This window comes from Sebastes fasciatus, chromosome 16 (assembly GCF_043250625.1).
Source record: "Sebastes fasciatus isolate fSebFas1 chromosome 16, fSebFas1.pri, whole genome shotgun sequence".
NCBI lineage: Eukaryota > Metazoa > Chordata > Actinopteri > Perciformes > Sebastidae > Sebastes > Sebastes fasciatus.
In genome coordinates, this window is record NC_133810.1 from 16,721,340 (window position 1) to 16,742,212 (window position 20,873).

The 20,873-nt window shown below is 41.0% G+C and overlaps 2 protein-coding genes across 2 annotated transcripts; one reads left to right on the forward strand and one right to left on the reverse strand.

The window, feature by feature from the left end:
* The first annotated feature begins 320 nt into the window (after positions 1-320).
* On the forward strand, positions 321-7,566 carry bach1b (BTB and CNC homology 1, basic leucine zipper transcription factor 1 b). The gene is made up of 5 exons (XM_074612196.1): positions 321-529; positions 644-892; positions 1,561-3,018; positions 4,736-4,942; positions 5,043-7,566. Exons 2-5 carry the CDS (start codon positions 644-646, stop codon positions 5,382-5,384), a joined length of 2,256 nt encoding a protein of 751 aa, XP_074468297.1. The 5' UTR covers positions 321-529; the 3' UTR covers positions 5,385-7,566.
* Positions 7,567-9,692: 2,126 nt separating this feature from the next.
* On the reverse strand, positions 9,693-18,551 carry rab38b (RAB38b, member of RAS oncogene family). Its single transcript, XM_074612198.1, has 3 exons — positions 18,222-18,551; positions 14,459-14,736; positions 9,693-11,936 (listed from the first exon to the last, which is right to left on the reverse strand). The coding sequence occupies exons 1-3, from the start codon at positions 18,445-18,447 to the stop codon at positions 11,787-11,789; spliced, it is 654 nt and encodes a 217-aa protein (XP_074468299.1). The 5' UTR covers positions 18,448-18,551; the 3' UTR covers positions 9,693-11,786.
* Positions 18,552-20,873: the final 2,322 nt, after the last annotated feature.

Here is a 20,873-nt window from a genome sequence, read left to right on the forward strand (position 1 = left end):
AACTTGTTCTCAAAATTGCACTGCCTGCAATTAGTCCAGACAACTCTAAAGACACAAACAATAAAACAACATCCTGTTTAAACACTGGGTTTATATTCAACAACCCTCGCCCTTATCTCTAAATTGTGTTCGGCGTAAATCCATAAAGGGATTTTCTGGGAAAAGTCTTGTTAGTTTACCAGACGGATCCAAGGGGTGGGATTGGTAAGGACGGGAAAACTGCTTGCTCATCCTATATCAGCAGGAGTGTATGAGTCAGCGCTTGCTCTGTTACACCCAGAGTTGTTGCAACACACACACTCACACACACACACTCCCTCTATCTCTCCCTCCCTCTCACATACTCACACACAGGCCATATGACTGAGTCAAGCTCAGTTTTTAGTTTGTAGCAGAGTTGAGATAAGGCTTTCTGGGAAACGTAGCCTGGTTGGACGGCATTCCATTTAGAAATAACCATGTCTGCTCGGCAGCTGGGACTTTCTTTAACACTCTAAGAAACTTGGATATATAAAGTCAGCCTTGTAAGGTAGGCACGTTGTTGTTTATTTTTATGTATAACTTTTTCAAGTATGTACACTGTTAAAGGGGGAAAGGTTAACTATAATAAGAGTGTGTGTGTTTGTGTGTACGTACGGTATAGATGTCCCTGATGGCCACGTCTGCCCCCCGGTCGTCTGTGTTTACATTTGAGTCTACAGTGCATTCCTCCCATGTGCTGCGCTGCCTGGACGAGCAGCGTCGCCGAGACACGCTGTGTGATGTTACCGTGGTGGTGGAGGGTCAGAGTTTCAGAGCCCACCGCTCAGTGCTCGCTTCCTGTAGCGAGTACTTCACACACAGGATCTCCTCCCTAACGCAGCCTGGAGCGGTCATCACGCTGCCACAAGAGGTGAGATGTCACCTCACGATGTTTTAGAAAGTAGATGTGCACCCCGAGCCGTGCTGCCGAACAAACAATTCTTGGTAAAAGTGAAGTGAGAATAAATGACAAAGTTTTATTTCCTCAACAAGTGTTGATGGCACATAGGATGACTGTATTCATTCATTTTGTTTCATGCCGTTTAGTCTAAAATCTTGACCTGTCACCTTGAAAACACACAATTTCCTAAAGTTAAAGACAAAAATAAGGCCAAGAAGTGTCCAAACCGGTTTGGTCTTCAAGAGGAAACTGCTGGCTTAGCCATGCTAATAAAGCTATTTTAATTACCAAATCCTTTCTGATTTGTGGCTTTCTATTAATCCACAAGTACTGTGTTTCTTTTACAAATTTAATTTGCATTAACAAGATTCTTTAAGTGAAGGACCCGCTGGTATTCAGCTTCTGGGAACTGCACAGAAACCAGCTTTTTGGTTAGATGTATTGGTTGCTGTGTCAGTAAAGTCCTGCAATCCTGGGCTTTATTTCGCTAAACATTTGTGGTAGTTCTATTTCCTTGGCATACACAATTATATGTTTGATTATCTTACAGAATATATTATAGAATTACCTATTGCAATATTTGAGAACAAACTAGGGGATATAAAGTATTAATTTATATTACTTGTTCTCTTTCCCAGGTGACTGTTGCTGGCTTTGAGCCCTTGCTGAAGTTTGCCTACACATCCAAACTTCTCTTCGAGAAAGACGATGTCTTAGAAATACGCAACTCGGCTTCCTTTCTTGGTTTCAGAGACCTAGATGAGGCGTGCTTTGATTTCCTCCTCCCTGCGTTTTTTTCTAGCAGCAAGGGCTCTGTTCCGAGAAAGAGGTGCTGTAAGAAGAAAGAGCGATTGTCAAAGGAAGACTGCGCCATTGACTCTTATGACGTATTGTTGGATGGGAAAGAAGTAAAACCAGTTGCTGACTCACCATCTCAGCAGGAAGTGGCTGGGCACTGCAACAAATCAGTGATCAGCAAAATGGGAAGTCAGAACGACAAAGGCACTCTTACACCTGTAGCTGAAGTGACGAACAACCTTTTTATGCAGTGTCCTAAGTATCGCAAGTTCCAGCTGGCTTGTGGGAAGGAAACTTGTGTCACAGAGAAAAGTCTGAACAACCCAGCAACAGTAATCAGGGATGACTGTGACCTCTCCCGCTCGCCCTCCAGCAGTGTGAACAGCAAGAATGAAACTGATGTCGAATTCCCTGGTAATTCAGCCTCTAATTCCACCAGACACAGCAAAGGAAGGGCTGATGAGCCATGGAAAACTGAAATGCATGACAAGAAAACAGAGGATGGTGGGGGCGGAGGGGATGTGATTGAGAAAGACACACATGAAAGGCCGAGAAAATGGAATAAGAAGGAAAGAGAGATGGATATGGAGGAAGGCATCGGCTCTTTAGACAGATGCAATGTTAAGGCAGTCTCCTCAGGGCCAAGCACAGCGCTGGGTGAGAGGTCACCGGGGTTAATATTGCACCAATGCCCCCTGAAGACCTTTAGCGAGGGCCCTGCAATCACTGGGTCACTGGGGCACAAGAGGTTTGTCATGGACGTTAAAGATGACGAGAAAACAAGGGACTCTGGTGCACCAGTATCCGTTCATCAAAAGGCAGAGGAACAGGTGGAAGCGGACCGGAAAAGGGCAGATGATCAGATAGATTCTGGCTGGCAAGAAAGAGGACACATGGGGAGAGCGCCGGCCCTGTCTGTAATAAATACCAGAGAAAGGAGCACCGTGGAAAGGGAGGTGGCCGAGCACCTGGCCAAGCGGCTGGGGTCCGAAGTGGGCTTGTCTCAGCTGAACATCCAAGACCCCGATGCAGGAAGTTCCTCCGATACAGGAAGCGGACGGGCCTGGAACACATCTTTAGAGTGGCCGAAGTCCCACAACCTGAGCTCCACAAACGCCAGCTGTCCCCTTTTCCAGGATCTGGACCAAAGCAAAGGTTTATGGAAGGGAGCAGAGCTGTCTGAGTGCGAGGGGGCGTCACAGTCAGGTGTGTCATCCCTCAACTCGGGGGAGGATGGAGACTCGGAGACAGAAACAGAAGGAGACAGTGAGTCCTACACAAGAGAGAGGGCCAGACAGGTGAGCAGTTAAACCATGAATGAATCGAGTCTTTATATATCTGTCACCTTACTGTGGAGTTCACATTGTGCTGAAATGAATCTGCGTCAATAAGCGTCAGCTAAGCTCACCCTACCTGTAGATTACTTCACTATGTTTGATTTAGATAAGAGTGTTAAGGTACATTCAGACGCAAATGAGCGTTGCATTCATTTAACAGGAAGCAGAATCACTCTGCTTGCTGAGTTAATTATTCACCAAGCAGAGATGACGTGTGTGTGTGTGTGTGTGTGTGTGTGCGTGTGTGTGTGTGCGTGTGTGTGTGTGTGTGCACGTGTGTGTGTGTTGCGACCGTGTCTTGCTAATTAGTTCAGAGTCCATTCAGAGTCCTGGACAGCTCAGCCCAATGAGTTAACAATGACCACAGACGACACAAACAACAGGTTTGAGGAAGCTCTCATTTTACGGTTACTGAGTGTGGACAGTGCAGTGAGTGTGCAGACAAAGCTGAGGTCATTTCAGAGGAGAAACAGTGCTTTTATTTACCCTAGATAAAGCACTACATGATTGGTACTGCTCCAATAAGCCCGTGTACATTTCCTGTCATACATTAGCAGCAGCAATAACCCAACACCCAACCTCTGCTTTTAAAAGGCAACTCCTCTGTTTAAAGTTAATAATTAACAGCTTGGTAAAAATATAACTTAGTGTCTGAACTCCATATGCATTTTACCTTTGGCCTCACTTTACTTCATTTCGTTCAAATACAGAAAGCTCCACACATCTTTTTTTTTTTTTTTTTGTGTTTTAAAGTGGAAACAGACGAGCAACTACCAACCACACAGGACACAACAAATTTTGTTGTCCGCAGTTACCAACCTGTTCACGCGAAAAGGTGTATGAATGCCACGATAATGTGAAAGGCATTTAGCATTCAATACGAACGTCTTTCTTGCTTTTCAGTTGTACACCATGCAGTCTGTACTGAGTCCAATGTAAATGCATCTGCGCAAAAATGCTACGATTTGAGCTAATGATGTAGAATAAAAAACGAGGAGGACCGTTTTCCAAAAAAAACACGACTTTTAACCAGGAGATCGGAGTTCAAGACCGGTGTTTTTTGTTACGTTAGTGACATCTGTGATGTGTTTTCAGTACTTATGTTACGTTGTTTACGTACGTATTTTACTTCGTTTATGTAAATTTTTTATGTCCAACCATGATTTTTTTCTTAAACTAAATGGTTTTGTTGCCTAAACCTAACTGTGGCGTACGAATGACACGCGAAAAGGCTAAAATGTATCCTCATGACACGTGGAATGTCCGTGGAATGTCGTGCTATTTATACTATTCCTGTGAGACCGGGTTGGTTACTTTGGTTTTTCCACTGTCAGCCATTTCTGCCACTGGGAAATAGTAACTGCAAAGAACTTACATTGATTGATCGATTGATTGATTGCAAAAACGTGTCTATTCTCACTTTAATTAATTGAATGATGTCCTAAAATTAGTTTAATTTTCTTCAGACACGAGAAATACAAGCCTGCTGCTTTAAAGCAGGTGTATGTGTACTATATTCACATTCCCATGTCATCTACAGTGTGACATCATACAAAAAATATATAAAAAAGCATTGATTTTGGCTCCATCTGTCATTAAGGGGGCTCCTCCAATGATGCAGATACTCTCTCGCTTTACTCTCTTGTGTAACCTTCATTTCCTGTTTGGGTGTCCTCAGGTGCAGTTGCAATTTGATGTAAAGTGGATTGTGGATATGAGCAGAAATGACTTCCAACAGCTGCTAAAGCAACAGGTCTTTACGCGTGAACAGCTGGAGTTTGTCCACGACATGAGACGGCGCAGCAAAAACCGTCTCGCAGCTCAGCGTTGCCGCAAGAGGAAACTAGACTGCATATATAATCTGCAGTGTGAAATCAGCAAACTGGTAAAAAAGCATGTTTTTGATTAAATAAGTTTAAAAACTTTAAGCCACTTCTTGTTTACAGACATGTTAACAAGATTGTGTGTGCATGTGTATGTCACAGAAGACAGAGAGGGAGAAACTGATGACGGAGAAGAGCCACCTGAGCCAGCTGAAGTCGAAAACATGTCACAGCGTCTCTACGTTATGCCACAGGGTCTGCAACGAAGCCAACCTGCAGCCAGAGCAGCTCCAGGTGTTAGCCAAATACAGCTCCCCGGACTGCCCTCTGAACTCTTTCTTTCCTCACATAGATGCACTCCTTTCACAGCCCGGGTTCCTACTCCAGCCTCAGGCTCCACTCTCGGCCTGTTTTGAGGGCCTTAATAAGTATATGGCGTCTGAGGAGGCTTCATCCAGCTCCACAACGGATCAAGTCACAGGAGATGGTCAACATTTGCTTTAGATACACATTCAGCACACATACATGCAGCACGAGATGTCAAACCAGTTATTAAACGGTTCCCACCCTGTATTATACAGCATCAGAAGACATTACCACGGGACTGTGGACTGGTGCAGGCTGCATAATAAGGCAGTGGCATGCATGCGATACATTTATAATGAGAATGTCGTTATCAGCACAAATTTTAATTAACTCCTGCTACCTTTTCAATTTAAAACACGAGACTTCAATTAAGAGGTCAGGGATGCATTCCAGCTGTCCAAAACCATTCACTTTACTTTTATACCAATTATAAGTCTCCGATGACCTTCTGTAGCGAATGTTTCACGCTTTGCAAATTTGTTTTCTGGTTAAAGCTGAAAAGCACCTGCTTACAAATCAACGCAGGCAGGGTGCATGTTGAGAATGTTAAAATTTTAGCAGCGAGACAATCATTAATCATAAATCAAAGGGAACAATGGACTCTATACTTATAATGTGCTTCACTGCTCGATTACCTCAGGATGACACACTTCATTCATACACATATGTACTTTAATTGTTTAAAAAAAACACATTTTGATACAGGTTCTCAGGTGTTAATAGGACAATTCAGCATACAATACCTCTTGCAGACAGTGTTGATTCTGCCCTCTGTGGAGAGTGCAACACAAAACAGCATTTTGCACCAAAACCAGAAAACTCAATAAACCGACTTGACATAGTGTGCCATGTTTACCTTCTAGTCATACATCTGGCTATCATGTTTCAGGCTGTCATTGTGGTCGTCTGGCCACAGTGACGCCGCTCTTCTAGGTTGCACACAGCTCTCAGAGCTTTGCTTTGACTCACTAAAGTGCTGTCGAACGAAAGTGCACCTCAGCAGAGCTTTTATACATGAACAAAGTACACTTTTAAGAGAAACGCTGCCTCACTCTGGGTAATGAAAATCATTTGTCCACACAGTACGTGCCTGTGGAAGGTATTGGACTCTTCTATCTTATGGAAATATTGTGTGCTACCCATAACCTGATTATCTTCAACACCCTTATCTAAATTACGGTAAAGGGTAAAGTTAATAATGTAGCAATAGTAACTTAGGTATTGTTCAACCTGAACACTATTCTTTTATGTTTTTGTGTCTAATTGACTAATAGGGCGGCAATGTAATCGGCGGGCACCCTGGCACCGTCAATTCACATCCACTAATTGACAAAAAGTGACTGTTTTGACATTATCCTGCCATGCCACAGACGTCATATCGCGAGATTTCAACGAGACTCTTTCCATAATGCCAGACATTTATAATAACAATCAGAGCCCGTCAGTTGCAAAAACAACAACAACAGTGGCCCAATAACATTACATTACAGCCCAATTTCAGAGAGTGTTGTCCCTTTTAGTCAGTTAGACACAAAAACATGGGAAAATAGGGGTTGAAAAATACGTAAGTTAGCATTTTTAACTTGTTGATGCATGCAGGAGGCTACGAGCACACAGTATGTATTGGTGTCTCCTGTACTAACAACACAACTATTTGTATTATTTTTATGCACCCCATTCATTACTCCATTTTCTGCAGCTTTTCTATTGACTTTCACCTATAACCTTTCACCCATTTTCTCCCTGCTTATAAGCTATAGTAGATCTTTGGCACTCAGGACTCCTCACAGAAAACCAGCTTTGCAACAATCCTCATGATCAAGTTTCACTGTATCATATGTGCATATATTTATAGATTTTTTTCACTCATGATTAATCATTTACAGTGCAGATGGTCTTAAAATCATTTGTGTAAAATATGAAATAATACAGTAAATATGAAGTGTATAAAATCAGGTTGATTTTATGAGGAAATGTTGAGTGACCACATTGTATTTTTGAGGACAGTGGGGTTTTGATGGTGTTAAGATGTCATGACACAAGAATGTTTTTCTCCCACCAAGCACATTCAAAGTGTGATGCATGATAACACTGGTGCTTATTGCCCTCTAGTGGCAGTGCCTGTACAGTCAATAGACTGACAGCTGTATGATGTGTACTCAGTATATGTTGCACAAATTGCTCTATGATTGTGTTCCTTTATTTTTAATGAACAAAAAAATACTGTACCTTTCTGACAATGTCCAAATGGATTCCTGCATTTTTTTAAGCAAAAGTGAAACAGAACCAATCAACATTAAAACAGAAAAAAATGCTAAAAGATGTGTGTTATCATCCCCCAGTTGTGAAGATGTTGGTTAGTGCAATGCAGTGTTATTGAAAAATACATCAGTAAGGTTAATGAGATGTAAAATCTGTCAGTGTGAGTGATGAATAGCTGAGCTCATAAGGTTGTCAGAGGACTCATCTCTCAACCTGGACATATATATTAATGATTTAACACTGCACTTAGTCTTTTATGTCTCTCCCTCCTGAATCTCAGCCGCTCTCTCTCTCCCACTTAGTCTCCTCTCTGTTACTTTTCTCTTTCTTTTCACACTTTCCTCCCTCCTCCTCTCTCTCTCTCCGGAGGCTATTTTAATTATACAGAGACTGTTATTTCATCTCTAAATTTTCTTTTATGTGAGCAAACATAACGTAATAGCTCCCCAGATATTACGAAACCATACTAAGATCTGTAAATCACAGTAACGTTCTCACCGGCTATTCATGAACTTATCATGAATAGAGAATTAAAAGAAGACCCAGAGGGGAGGGCAAAGGTCAAGCAGGTTAACTTGGTGTAATAGATTTTGGCACCGGGGAGTGGGAACCAAGAGTCGCTGAGGTCCCAGGGCTTAAAGATGAGAAATGGAGGAGGTCATTTGCTTGGGAAAGCATGTGTTCACACGCTGTAATTAAGTTTCAAATCCATTTGCTCAAATCCATTCATTCTCAAGTGGCTGCACTTCACTTTAACGTGATGTGTGTGTTTCTACGGCTAAATCCAACAGTGTTTATATTTGTAGTTTCTCTGTAGAAATGAGACATCCTGGGGAAATGCACTGTATGAGTCATGTCACATTATTAGGCCATAAAAGTTCAGTTCAATTAATTAAAAATAAAAATAGATGGAAAAGGGTGGGTTTCTAATCAATCAGCATCCATAACTTGTTGCCACAAATACTGAAGTAAATGAAATGCCTGCGGTGATACTAACGTGACAACAGATGGCACCACATGAGCAATTTACTGATGGTGAGAGCAGTGCGAAAGACGCTAGAGCAGATCACATCCAAGTCTCTTCTGTCATCTTTAGTTCTTGTCGCTGCATTACGTAACTTTTCAAAAGACTCTGTTGGCCTTTATGTGATTAAGCTGGCTGAATGTGTTCTGATCTAATAGAGAGCTATCAGTTATAATGTGTTTGAATTTCGTCTGGAAAATATCTCAAAGGCAGTCGAATGTGACCTGTTTAATGTGTTTGCTTCTGTTTACCTGCACGCACCTTTGATGAGTCTATAACCTTATGCTGCTGCAAGATTTAAATACTGCTTTTCTCCCATCTCATTTTCTTCTCTTGCTACCTGCTTCTCCTCGTCTCTCTCTCTCTCTCTCTCTCTCTCTCTCTCTGAGAGAATATGTGGGTGTTTTCTGTAGGTGGTTCTCTGGCAGAGCCGGAGCACTAAAGAGAACACAATATGTTGGGCTCGTAATCCCAGTAATGAATAGATAGATCTGTGCCAGCTGTTGTCACAGGAAGAGTTAACAGACCAAAAACTTGGAGAATATAGTTCCAAATTGAAATACGAGTTTAATTTTAGTGTTTTGTTTTTTAATTACATCTTTTGAAATGTAATTAAAATTCCATCCACTCTCACAACTCCATCAACATTAACTTCAACAGTATTGAAGCAAGCTTGTTATGGGCTTTGTTTAAGTCAAGAGTTTTTCATGTCGTTTAGTTGAATTCAGAAGACAAAATTCTTCCAAAGTGGTTATATAGCGTTTTTGGATCAGTTGATGGGTTGCTGGTGGTGATGCCTTTAACGTGAGCCAAGAGCAGACGACCAAATCTAATCCCTCAGGCGGAGAATAATCCACGCAGTCATGTGGCGTCCTAATGAGAACCTGAGGGTCCTGGATCAGCCTGAAGACACACACACACACACATACTTTTCTCAGTATAAACTAATAACACTTGGAAGCTCGTTCACTGTCTCTTACAGTGAAAGCTTTACTACAACAGCGATCATGAGGCTGTGAAATGGGTTGTTCCAGGTTAAAGGTTAATGAGTGCACTTCACGGTCACATTATATTGTTTAACAAAAACAAGGACATGTGTGAAATAATTTTTTTTTACTGCTTTACAATAAATAATGAACAAGAACAATGCACAAGAGGTGTAATCGACTCAGTTTACTTGTGAGACAAAACATTTGATTATTTGTCACTAAGTATTATCCGACAGACAGTGTGTGTGTGTGTGTGTGTGTGAGAGTGTGTGTGCATGCAGTGCTTTCTAGTAACGCCATCCTGATGTCACATGATGTCACATGCCCTCATGATGAGCCAAACTAACACTGTGAAATTGTAATCCTGTGGAGAGGGTATTGTTTAAGTCTATCAGGCCCTCACTCATGTGCATGCTGTAAAACGACCACCAGGAACTCTCACACAATAACACATGACTCTGTTGTGATCAGGCTTATAAATACTGTGCAAGCACTGCTGACCAACAGCAGCTGGAGGAGACAACGTAACACACACGTCATTAAAACACGTACTGTAAATCTGTGTAAATGGCAACAGACCACACATAATGCAATTGATTCTATCTAGGTTTGGCACATTTGACAACCAGGGACTTGGGTATAAAAACTTAAGTTTATATAAGGTCACAAATCTTCTCTGTCTTAAGTTACACTAAGAAAAAAGACGCAACATTGACGACAGTGGGTTCAACTGCCTTGCCTTTTTACAGAAGTGCTATCAAGTAATACAGAGGTGCAAGGTCACAAAAAAAAGAGGAAAACAACTTCACAGAGTCAACTTGTTGGAAGATCAATAAAAGTATTATATAATGTGCTGTACACACTGAATGTGCATCAGAGAGAAAGTAAGAAAAAGAGCGGCAGGGGACATATCAAAGAAAGACACAGGAAGAAGCCATATTTAGAGAGGGCAGATAATTTTTTCAGAATAAGAAACAATAATGGAGGATGGAGTGGGAGAGGAGAAAGGATTAGGTAAAAAAGATGCATGGAGATGGAGATGGAGATGGGTTTGTGTGTGTGTGTGTGCCTGTGTGGTTGTGAGCACAGCGAGAAATAGCTTCACACGGATGTTAGAGGATACCCATAAAAATGATCTAGTTACCATGGATACAGAGGGTTAGACTTTGGCAAGTGAACTCATGAGAAAGTCCAATTTAAATCCAGACAATCAACACAACTTTTCTTCTGATGAAGAAAAATAACACACACACATGCACAACAGAAATCACTTCTGTCGGAGGTTGCAGCCAGATATACTGTAGTGGCAGCAAACTTTAGACAGAAGGACAATCACTCTCTTCCATTAACGAACATGTCTGACAAACCTTTGATCACTTCAACCTGAACTGCTCCAGTAAAACTGCCCACTGGCCATAAAAGATTAGCTATACTGTATAGGCAAGCTCCAGGATGTTTGTGTGTCTAACTCTTCCTTTCTTTGCAGCCCAACACGTTCTTGCTAGGATATCTATGATATAGATCAGTATCAGTTTTAGGAAGGATTTTACCCAGAATAACACAATACATTAACCAGCATTACAATACTCATAAAAGCATATTGTAAATAACTTAAAATCATGATAAAAAAAACATGTATGTGCAAAATTCACATAATTACAGTCAATACTGCTTTCTTTGGCTCTTGCAGGATAACGGTAAAGGAAGCCACACTGTTTTTTTGCAGGCGGGGGTGAAGGTAATATAGGGAAAACAGCTACACAATCACACCGACAACAAGACTCCTGTTTTCATTCTGTAATTACTGCACATCTTTAGGCGTGTTTCATCAAGCATGTTGGGAGCATTTAGTCCGTTTGTTCAGATTGGTCCAACAGGTTGAGTGCCAGTTTCCCAGCTAAAAGAACAGCCCCAAAAAGGCAAGTTGAGACAGTTTGATACTTTGAATAATCAATGCCAAAGAGCACAGACAAGCGCTGAAGTTGTTCGTCTGCCAAGAACTTTAAACTCACAGTATGACGAGTTACCAAAACTCTGTTAATAAATGTGCAACTTCTTAGTCCATGTGATTTTAGTTTTGGTTCTCTTGTAATTGGGCGGGCACTGAGAACACAAACAAACCACGGCAACCTAAAATCTTCAACTCTGGTTTGGAACCAAAGAAGCGGATCTGTACTGTAGTTACTCAGTTTTCCTTGGAAGACTGTGTAGTGTGCCTGTCCCTCTTTGTCCTACTGTGTCTCCGTTCTGCTCCGTCTCCTCTCATTATTTGAGGCAGCCAGAGCAGCTCATCTGCCTGTTGGGTTCGAGCTGAGGCGAGATGGTGTCCGGTATTACGCTTTTCAGGATGTCACTCTCTGTGGCCATGATGTGCTTGACCAGGAAGTTTGCAGCTTCACTGATGTTGACATTGTCCTAAAAGAGAAAGAAAACTGTCACCACATATGTCTCTATGATTTGTTTTTACTTATCTTTTTTTTTTACAGTCTTTACACTTTCATCATTTTTTTTTTACAATTTTATTTTCTTAGTCATATATCCCATCTCACATTTGGATTATTGTTTGTATTATTGTGCTAGGACAATGAAAAAAGAGAATAAAAAAACAACTAAATCTGATTCTGTTTTATGGAGCTTTGGGAAGACTAATTTTAATGGATTCTGATTGGGATAGTTATTAAAACAATTATCTCAGCTAAACCTGTAAAGCACGTAATGTTCCAGCTTCAGCTACCTTGCCGTCAGTACACATCCTGTGTGCATTAACAGTAGTTAACCTCCAGCATGTTCAAAACGTGGGTAATTAGCATGCTGTCACCTGCATGTGAACCTTGTAAAACCAAGGGGAAATGAGTGAGACGTGTGTCGACCAAATATCTTGACCCATAATGTAGTGAAACTTTAATAGTAACTGTTCATTTAAAGTAAATTTGATGTGTGTGAGAGCGAGAGAGAGCAAGAACTAAGTTAGGCTAGAGTAACCTAGGCTAGTAGCAGCCTTGTAACTGCATTTGAAAAATAAAACTTTTTTTCCCACTAAATTCGCCTCTATTTGAGTGCGTAAGTATAAAACAAGACCTTTTACTATAGTTAGTACAATACTGACTATAGTAAAACTTGTATTTTCTGTAACTAAGCAACCAACCGCAGAGTAGACACATCTGCTTCCTGTTTAAACCGGCACGCGCATGCCCAGTGGACGCCAACAACCATTTGAGTTTGCGTTTTCAGGCATGTTAGTATGGACAGAGATTATTTCTAAAACGGTGCTAAAACACTTATGTGTACAGAGAATGTTTTAATTGTATTAGTATCCTTAATGTGTTTGAAACTACTATGAATGCTGTAAACATCTTTTTCTAACTAAGGAGAACGTGCATCTGTTTGCCCACCTCTGAAACTTCTGGCTGAACCTGCGCCTTATAACCTTTGACCTTTCAGAATGTCGAGTCTCGATGCCACAAGAACGGCAGCGCACCGATGCTGCTCCAAACACATTAGTGTCAACAGAAGATGTGTGAATGAAGACAACTTTTGAAGAGCTAATAGCTATGTGTAACTACTGAAGGATAAGTATATGGAAGGAGGTTCATTCAAAATCGTTATGCATCACAGAAACTATGCTTTATTTTGATTATTTGGCCGCTCCATTCTTACAAAACATATACTTTACAGAAATGAATTGTTCAAACATAACTATACTTTAAATTCTAGTCAGGATCCAAGTGTTTCTTAGCATACCATATATCATAACTATGGGGAAAATATGTGATGCACAAAACACCTAGAATTCTCTATTGATTAAGTAACTTTCTTTGCTTGGATACAGAACTCCTTTTTTGAACACCAGACAGAATACTTTCAACTTTTCACTTCAATAACTTGTTTTGACCTTGCTTTATAAATGTGTTTTGCAGAGCCACTTTCCATGAGGATATGAAATTCCAGTTGGCTCTGTGGCGATATTTTTCACCGGCTGAAGTGACCCGAGTGGGAGACGATATCCACTGAGCGTGTCAGCAGCCGCTCACTGCAAAGGCTTACAATCTGGCTCATTCATTATCACGTTGATGATTAGAGTGATACTTCCAACATTTTGGGAAATGCGCCCATTTGCATTATTGAGTTATATGAGAAGATCGACACTCTCATGTCATATATGAAGCTCCGGCCAGATGCCAGTTACTGTAGCTTAGCTAAACCTGGCTCTGTCTGAAGGTATACAATCCACAGACAAGCACCTCTAAAGCTCACTAATTAATACATACTGTACATACATCTTTATGCCAAGCAAAGTGTCTGCTGGCTCCAGGTTCATATTTACCTGACAGATATGAGAGTGGGTTCATCCTCTCAGTTAACTCTCAGCAAGAAAGCAAATAAGAGTATGTCCATAAATGGAAAACTATTCCTTTAACAACAAAGACACCAGGACAGGCAGGAATAAATTTCACTTCATCGCAAATGATTGGCAAACAACAATACTTTAAAGAGGACCTATTATGCTTATTTTCAGGTGCATACTTACATTATATTTTGGGTTTCTACTAGAACATGTTTACATGCTCAAAAAATGCTTTACTTTTCTCATACCGGCTGTGCTTTCTTCTTCGTCTTCACCCTCTGTCTAAAACTCTTCGGACTCCGCTCCAGCTCCGCTCTAACTGGCTTTGTTTGAGGGCGTGCCAAACTAGCCGCTAGGGAGGTATTATGTAAACGTGTTACTTGGTGACATCACCACGTTACGGAAGAAAAGGCAGAACTTCAAGCAAGGCGTTTCAGGAGCAGTGTTTCTGTGGGGGAGTGTAACTCCCTTTGGCGTGGACTTTGGGCTTTGTAGACCTTTTACATGCACAAAAAAACGATATAACACACTAAAGGAAAGGGAAAAAGCACTAAAGCATAATACAGTAGGACCTCTTTAACCATACTCTCACCTTAGCTGAAGTCTCAAACCACCCGACGAAGCCGTGGTCCTTGCAGAACTGGTCCATTTTGATGCCGTTGTTGGTCAACTCCCTGCCCTGGTCACACTTGTTAGCCAGCAGCACAGTGGCAATGCTCTGTCCATTAGTCAGCATTAGTTTGGAGTCCAGGTCCTCTTTCCACTTGATGACGGCCTCAAAGGTCGTGGACCGTGTCACGTCGAACACTATGAAGGCTCCCATGGCTTCACGGTAGTACACTCGCGTCATGTTTCCAAATCGCTCCTGACCTGTGATGAACAAACACATGCACACAGGGAGCTTCATTCATTAGTGTGGCAACAATGCTGACAGATTCTCATTGTTTTCCTGCATTTTTTTGCAGCAAAACCGCTAATACAGCTGGCATTTAGGACGGCAGTTAGCAGAGCCGGCATTCGCATGAAACAGCACATTCCTGTGGTCTTACTGTCACGTTGCACTTAACCAGATGGTCAATGCAACTGCTTGTTTCTGCTGATAATAGGCCTACTTGAATTAAACCTGTATTTTGCCCGACCTGTAATGAAAATAAACTTTGACCCAGACTATAATGGTATATATCTGTGACAATATAACCATGTGAAATGTCTGTGTGGAGGTAAACATGTATGTGTGTCCATCCATGGTTGCGTATTGTGCAGGGAATGGACATTAGGTGCTTGAGGAGAAAGGTTAGAGCAGCTGTCAACATGACATTCCCTTGGGAGGTGTATTCTGCTGAATAATGTGAGTACTTGTTGGTCCAAAACTGAGTGCGTAGGTGTGTGCATCCTGCTTGTTTTACATACCATGTCCTCACAGCAGAAAAGTTCACATGGTTAATACATATTAATGATGCATGAGAATCCCCTTTTGGCTTTTGCTAGAAATACTTTGACAAGGACAAAATGCTGCCTCATGAGTAAGAGGAAATGGAAAATCTGACAGGACATGGATCAAGAACTTCCCCCTTTTATGCGAGAGACTGCGTCAATGACTTTCGTCGCTCACAAGGAACCCTCATGTGCAGCGGTGTGACAGCAGTCTCAGACAGAGACACGTGTCACACATATCACTTGACACACTGTCATTCAATAAGCTGATGGCGCAATTTACAGCTTTGCATGACTTCAAAGTACAACATGTAAAATTTACCACTATACAAACCAGAATTTCTCAGCCCCTACTTAGTCTATCCCTGCAAGGGACTTGATTTATTACCTCAGTAAACATTGTAAACATGAGTTTATGGTCTCAATTGCTAGTTTCAAGTCTTCTTCAATACAGCATGATGTTCATTTAGTAAATGATGGTCCCATTTAGAGAAAAATAGACCATAAAGCAGGGGATGCTTTAGGGCGTGGCTACCTTGTGATTGACAGGTTGCTACCACGGCGTTATCCATGTTTTCGTTGTAGAACTTTAACCCTTTCACAGGGTGTTTTCAGTTCATGAAAGTTAATTGTAACATTTTGGTCGCCTGAAAATGTTGTATTCAGCGTTTGGTTGTACTTAGCTCCACCCTCTTGTGTCACTTCTGGGTGCAAAAAAACAAGATGGCGATGGCCCAAATGCCAAAAGGGTTAAAGTTCTAAAAGAAAACGCGGACAACTACCAGACCAGACAACGCCGTGGTAGCGACCTGTCAATCACAAGGTAGCCACGCCCTAAAGCATACCCTGGGACCATCATTTACTAAATGAACATCATGCTGTATTGAGGAATTGACAACGGCCAAAATGCCAAACTCAAGGCTTCAAAACAGCAGTCCACAAACCAATGGCTGATATCACGGTGACTACGTCCACTTCTTACAGTCTATGATCCCTACTCCTCTCTAGGATGCAGGTAGATGAGACTAAACCAGATGTGACTTAATAATTGCATTTGACCTCTTGAAGCATGTGCCTGCATGTGTGCACGTGTGAGTGACTAATGATGTTTTGTTTTTTATTTAGGCTACAATGACACTCCATTGACTGGCCTTTAAATCTCCCTCACATGGGCCTAATCACATGATGCAGCATCATACCTTGAATGAATGACTGGGTGACAGAGTGCTGGTCTTCCCTGAGCAACACTGTCATTGTGACCATGTTAGCATGTAGCTCAAATCACCACTGTGTGCCCAAGAACAGCCTCAAAGAGCTAGCATACAGTCTTCATCTTGTTATCCATTTAGTGCCACAGGTCAGGTCTTCCATCTCAACGTAGAATAGATTTTAATCAGAGAAAAGATCTTAATTAGAGTTTAATCCATCTATCACATCCTGGGTGACAATGCTGTGAATCAATTCAAATTTGCAAATTGGAATTTTTTGTTTTAGTTTTATCAATTTGGGGCAGTCGGTCCATATAGAAGAAGAAGTCAGGAGGGGACAGACAGACAGAGGGACGGGAGTGGTACTGTGTTACACTCTTATCCATCCTATCCACATATCAGCTCATTTAATTCCTAATAATTTCCATTGATCCTGAAGTCACAGTTAAAGGTCTTATTGATAAAAAATTTTGTGCAGACGAATATTTAAAAAATAATAATAATACATCCACAGAGCTTTTAGAATGGTAAAAGTGTGGCTTTTCCAAAAAAAAATGTGAATGCAAATTAATAATTTAAAAAATGTTGGCGGGTCAAATTGAATGATTTGTTTATCTCAGTGGATAATAATGCAAATAACGCCAATAATGGCGTTGGTATCACAAAGTATCTCTGGGTCGTCAGTTAGTATGGAAAAAAACTGATAAATGGCTGAGATTGATGGCAAGTGTCTGGCAACGACTTGTTGTGAAGTAAATGCAATGGAACGGAGGAGGGAGAATGCGACATCTAGTGGCTGAATGTTATCAATGTTATCAATAGCACCTTTAAAATTATTCAGTTAGTTTAGTCTGACTTTGTGTCCTTCGCCCCCTCAACTTGCATTACTCCTCCACGGTCCTCATCACTGCTACCTCTCCTCGTTGGCCCCGGGAGGTGCCATGTCTATCAGAGGGAACATACAATATGGCAGTCCCTTTACACAAGTGCTCCAATTGGAATTGCTAGTGCTAGTAATTAAGCAACATGATCCCTCACTGGCTTCCCAACCGCAATATACTGCCATGTGTGCTCCTTGGAGCTCCTGACTAAGCCGGAAACAGAGCAACCAAGGTTGCTTAGGTTGTGAGAGAGTGATTTTTCCTCTGTTCCCCTCAGTGTGCTGTTTAATTTGTCTTTTCTTTTCATGTCATGTTTAGAAATGGACACCTTTACAGCCTCAAGTTTGTACCACTAGAGTTCAAAAGTGTCCACTGGACCAGTAAAAAGTGTGTGTGTGAGATAGACAGATAGATAATACATCTTTGTGTCAGCTCTCCACAGTGACAGTGCATCTTTCAGCTGTGAATGTTTCATCATTTTACAACAGTCATTCCTCACTGTCAATTTGAAGATAAGACTTATCTCCCCAAACCATCAACTTTTAAGGAACTATGACAAACAGCATTTTTACTTGAGGACATGGGTTCTTGCGCATATTTGACATATTTAACACAATTGCACACCATTTATAGCTTAAATTAAATTTTATAAAATTTAATTAAATTTCAAAATTAAATTTTTAAATTAAATTAAATTTAAACTGTAAATGGTATGCAATACAAATGTTTACACCAATCAATGAGGACAGATTGAGTTTAACATGTGCTAGTGACAGATTATATATATACTCAGAAAATAAAAAGACATATTCAACTTCTTCACTGTCCCCACCTGCAATGTCCCACAGCTGGAGCCTGACAGTCTCAGAGTCCCAGTTCAGAACCTTGAGGGCGAAGTCCACCCCGATGGTGGCCCGGTAGTTGGTGGAGTAGGTCTGGTGGACGTAGCGCCGGATCAGGGAGGTCTTCCCGACGCCCAGGTCTCCGATCACCAGCACCTTGTACAGGTGCTCCATCCGGAGGCTCGGCCTGCCGTTAGAGGAGTAGTGGTTGCTCATTCAACTGTTTGGGTGTCTCAGGCGAAGCAGCAGCTTTCCAGCAACTTTGTGACTCGGTTTAAGCTCATTTTTACGCTTTTAGTCCCCTGATCCTGAGTGTAGGAAACGCCCTCCCTGAGGGGAAGTGTCTACAGGGGCTGTGCTGCTCGGGAACTTGTGACCGACCTCGGAGAAGTGAAGGCGCTGTAGAGTATAGTTCCTGTTACAGGGCTTTGTGAGTCTCCAGTGTAATATACTGCCACTTAAAGGTCCCATATTATAAAAAAGTGAAATTTTCATGTTTTTTTATTTATCATAAAGCAGGCTTAAGTCCTATATAAATACTGTGAAAGTATCGAAACACTCAATCCACAGGGGAATACACACAGCCCGTATTCAGAAACTCTGCATTTGAAACAAGCTGTCAGGATTTCTGTGATGTCACGAATATACAATATTTAGACCCTTGACACAATTTTAAACGTAAAAATTTTAAATGTGTCCCAGTTTATTTCCTTGTTGCAGTGTATGTGAATGTCATCATCTGACAGGAAGTACACATGGACCCAAGCTGTTGCCTAGCAACGCAATTCTGTTGCAATTCCGTCAAAATGTGCTAAAACGGAGCGTTTCAGACAGAGGGTAAATACAGGTATATCCAGGCAGACAGTATGAGGAAAATATATTTTTTTTGAACATTACAGCATGTGAACATGTTCTAGTAGAAACATAAAATACAAGTATGAACCTGAAAATGAGCATAATATGGGACTTTAATGTGATTTTTTTGGTCAATCTTTAACCTTTTATGTGCTGCGAAACAGTCACCTCCTTGCTTATCCAAAACAAATGGAAGCTTTAGGAACTTTAGGTGCTTTCAAATGCTAAATGTAAACTTCACATGCAGTTAAAAATGTTGCAATGAATTCAGCAATGTCAGTTAGTCATGTCCATGTGTGCTCAGTTTTTTTAGTCTCATTGTTGAAAGGCATTTCAGGTTATGTAATAATCTTTATCTGCTATATACCTTTCCCCCACATTTAGCAACACATCCAACTCAGGCACAGCAACACAGCAACACATGGCACTGCGGGGCACTGGTGTTCTTTTCTCTGGAAACACATCTTTGGGCATGTTCTGTAATGTAGATGCTATACTGTTAAAAGACCTTAAAGAGGACCCATTATGCTTATTTCCAGGTTCATACTTGTATTTTGGGTTTCTCCGAGAACATGTTTACATGATTTAATGTTCAAAAAACGCTTTATTTTTCCTCATACAGGCTGTGCTGCAACATCTCTTTTCACCCTCTGTCTGATACCTCTGTTTGACCTCCTGCCACACATCCCCTTCCAAAAAAAAAAGCTCAGTCTGCTCTGATTGATCAGCTGGCCCACTCTTGTGATTGGTCAACAAAACCAAAATCTTGTTTGGATTCCGCTCCAGCTCCACTCTGACTAGCTTTGTTTTTGAGGGTGTGCCAAACTAGCTGTTATGAAAATGTGTGACTTGGTGACATCAACATGTTAAGGAAGAAAAGGTGGGAATTCAATCAAGGCGTTTCAGTCAGTTCAGGAGCAATGTTTCTGTGGGGGAGAGTAACTCACTTTGGCGTGGACTTTGTTTTTTTTTAACTTTTAAATGCACAAAAAACGATATAACACACTAAAGGAAAGGGAAAAAAGCACAAAAGCATAATAGGTCCCCTTTAAATAATAGATTCATTGTCATATTATCACAAATATATATGAACACAAGCTACAAGGGTAAACCACAACAGTACAATCACAACAAAAAGAGTTGGTTTGAGGTTGAATACTGCAGGAAAACGGACATAATGTGAATGCTATGTCAACCTATTCAGAGTAATACCTTTCTCTGGCCATAATGGGATTATTATCTGTTTGGAGTGGGGGACAGGGGATGTTCAGGGATAAATAGTCAACAGTAGATGTCACATAGAAGTGGTGTACATCATCTGAAAGCTGGGAACCTGCAGATTAATTTTAAATGCAGCTCAGCACTGTGTCAAGTTGTTCTAGTCATTAATATGAAATAGAAATTAATTAATTAAAATAAATTGAAAAAGTGTTTAAGGGTTTGTAACATTATGATAGAAGTATATGATGGCCATTCCCATGCTCACTTATGTCTCATAAGTTGTTGCAGCACTTTTTGGGTAACCATTTGTTACACAGATTTGGTACTAAATTTAACCATTTTTTTCCACTTGAGAATTAATAAAAATGATCAATAATCCCTCCAAAATACCACATTAAGACACCAATGCCATGCTGTGATTTGGTATCAAAAATGTTTGACATTTTGGAGATTTCTGCAAGAATTTCATTTTTATGTTATTGAATGGCGAGCACTTCTGTTCTGGAAACTGCTCAGAAACCCCCTTTTTGTCAATATAGCTAGGAAAGCTATATGAATGCTCTAGG

What these genes read in the sequence shown, in the direction of transcription:
- rab38b (XM_074612198.1), bottom strand. Translation starts at nt 18,447, where the DNA reads ATGAGCAACCACTACTCCTCTAACGGCAGGCCGAGCCTCCGGATGGAG. An exon ending in CCAGCTGTGGGACATTGCAG is followed by an intron (nt 14,737 to 18,221) that starts GTGGGGACAGTG and finishes TGTTCATCACAG; the next exon opens with GTCAGGAGCGATTTGGAAAC. An exon ending in GGTTTGAGACTTCAGCTAAG is followed by an intron (nt 11,937 to 14,458) that starts GTGAGAGTATGG and finishes TTTCTCTTTTAG; the next exon opens with GACAATGTCAACATCAGTGA.
- bach1b (XM_074612196.1), top strand. Translation starts at nt 644, where the DNA reads ATGTCCCTGATGGCCACGTCTGCCCCCCGGTCGTCTGTGTTTACATTT. An exon ending in TCATCACGCTGCCACAAGAG is followed by an intron (nt 893 to 1,560) that starts GTGAGATGTCAC and finishes TCTCTTTCCCAG; the next exon opens with GTGACTGTTGCTGGCTTTGA. An exon ending in CAAGAGAGAGGGCCAGACAG is followed by an intron (nt 3,019 to 4,735) that starts GTGAGCAGTTAA and finishes GGGTGTCCTCAG; the next exon opens with GTGCAGTTGCAATTTGATGT.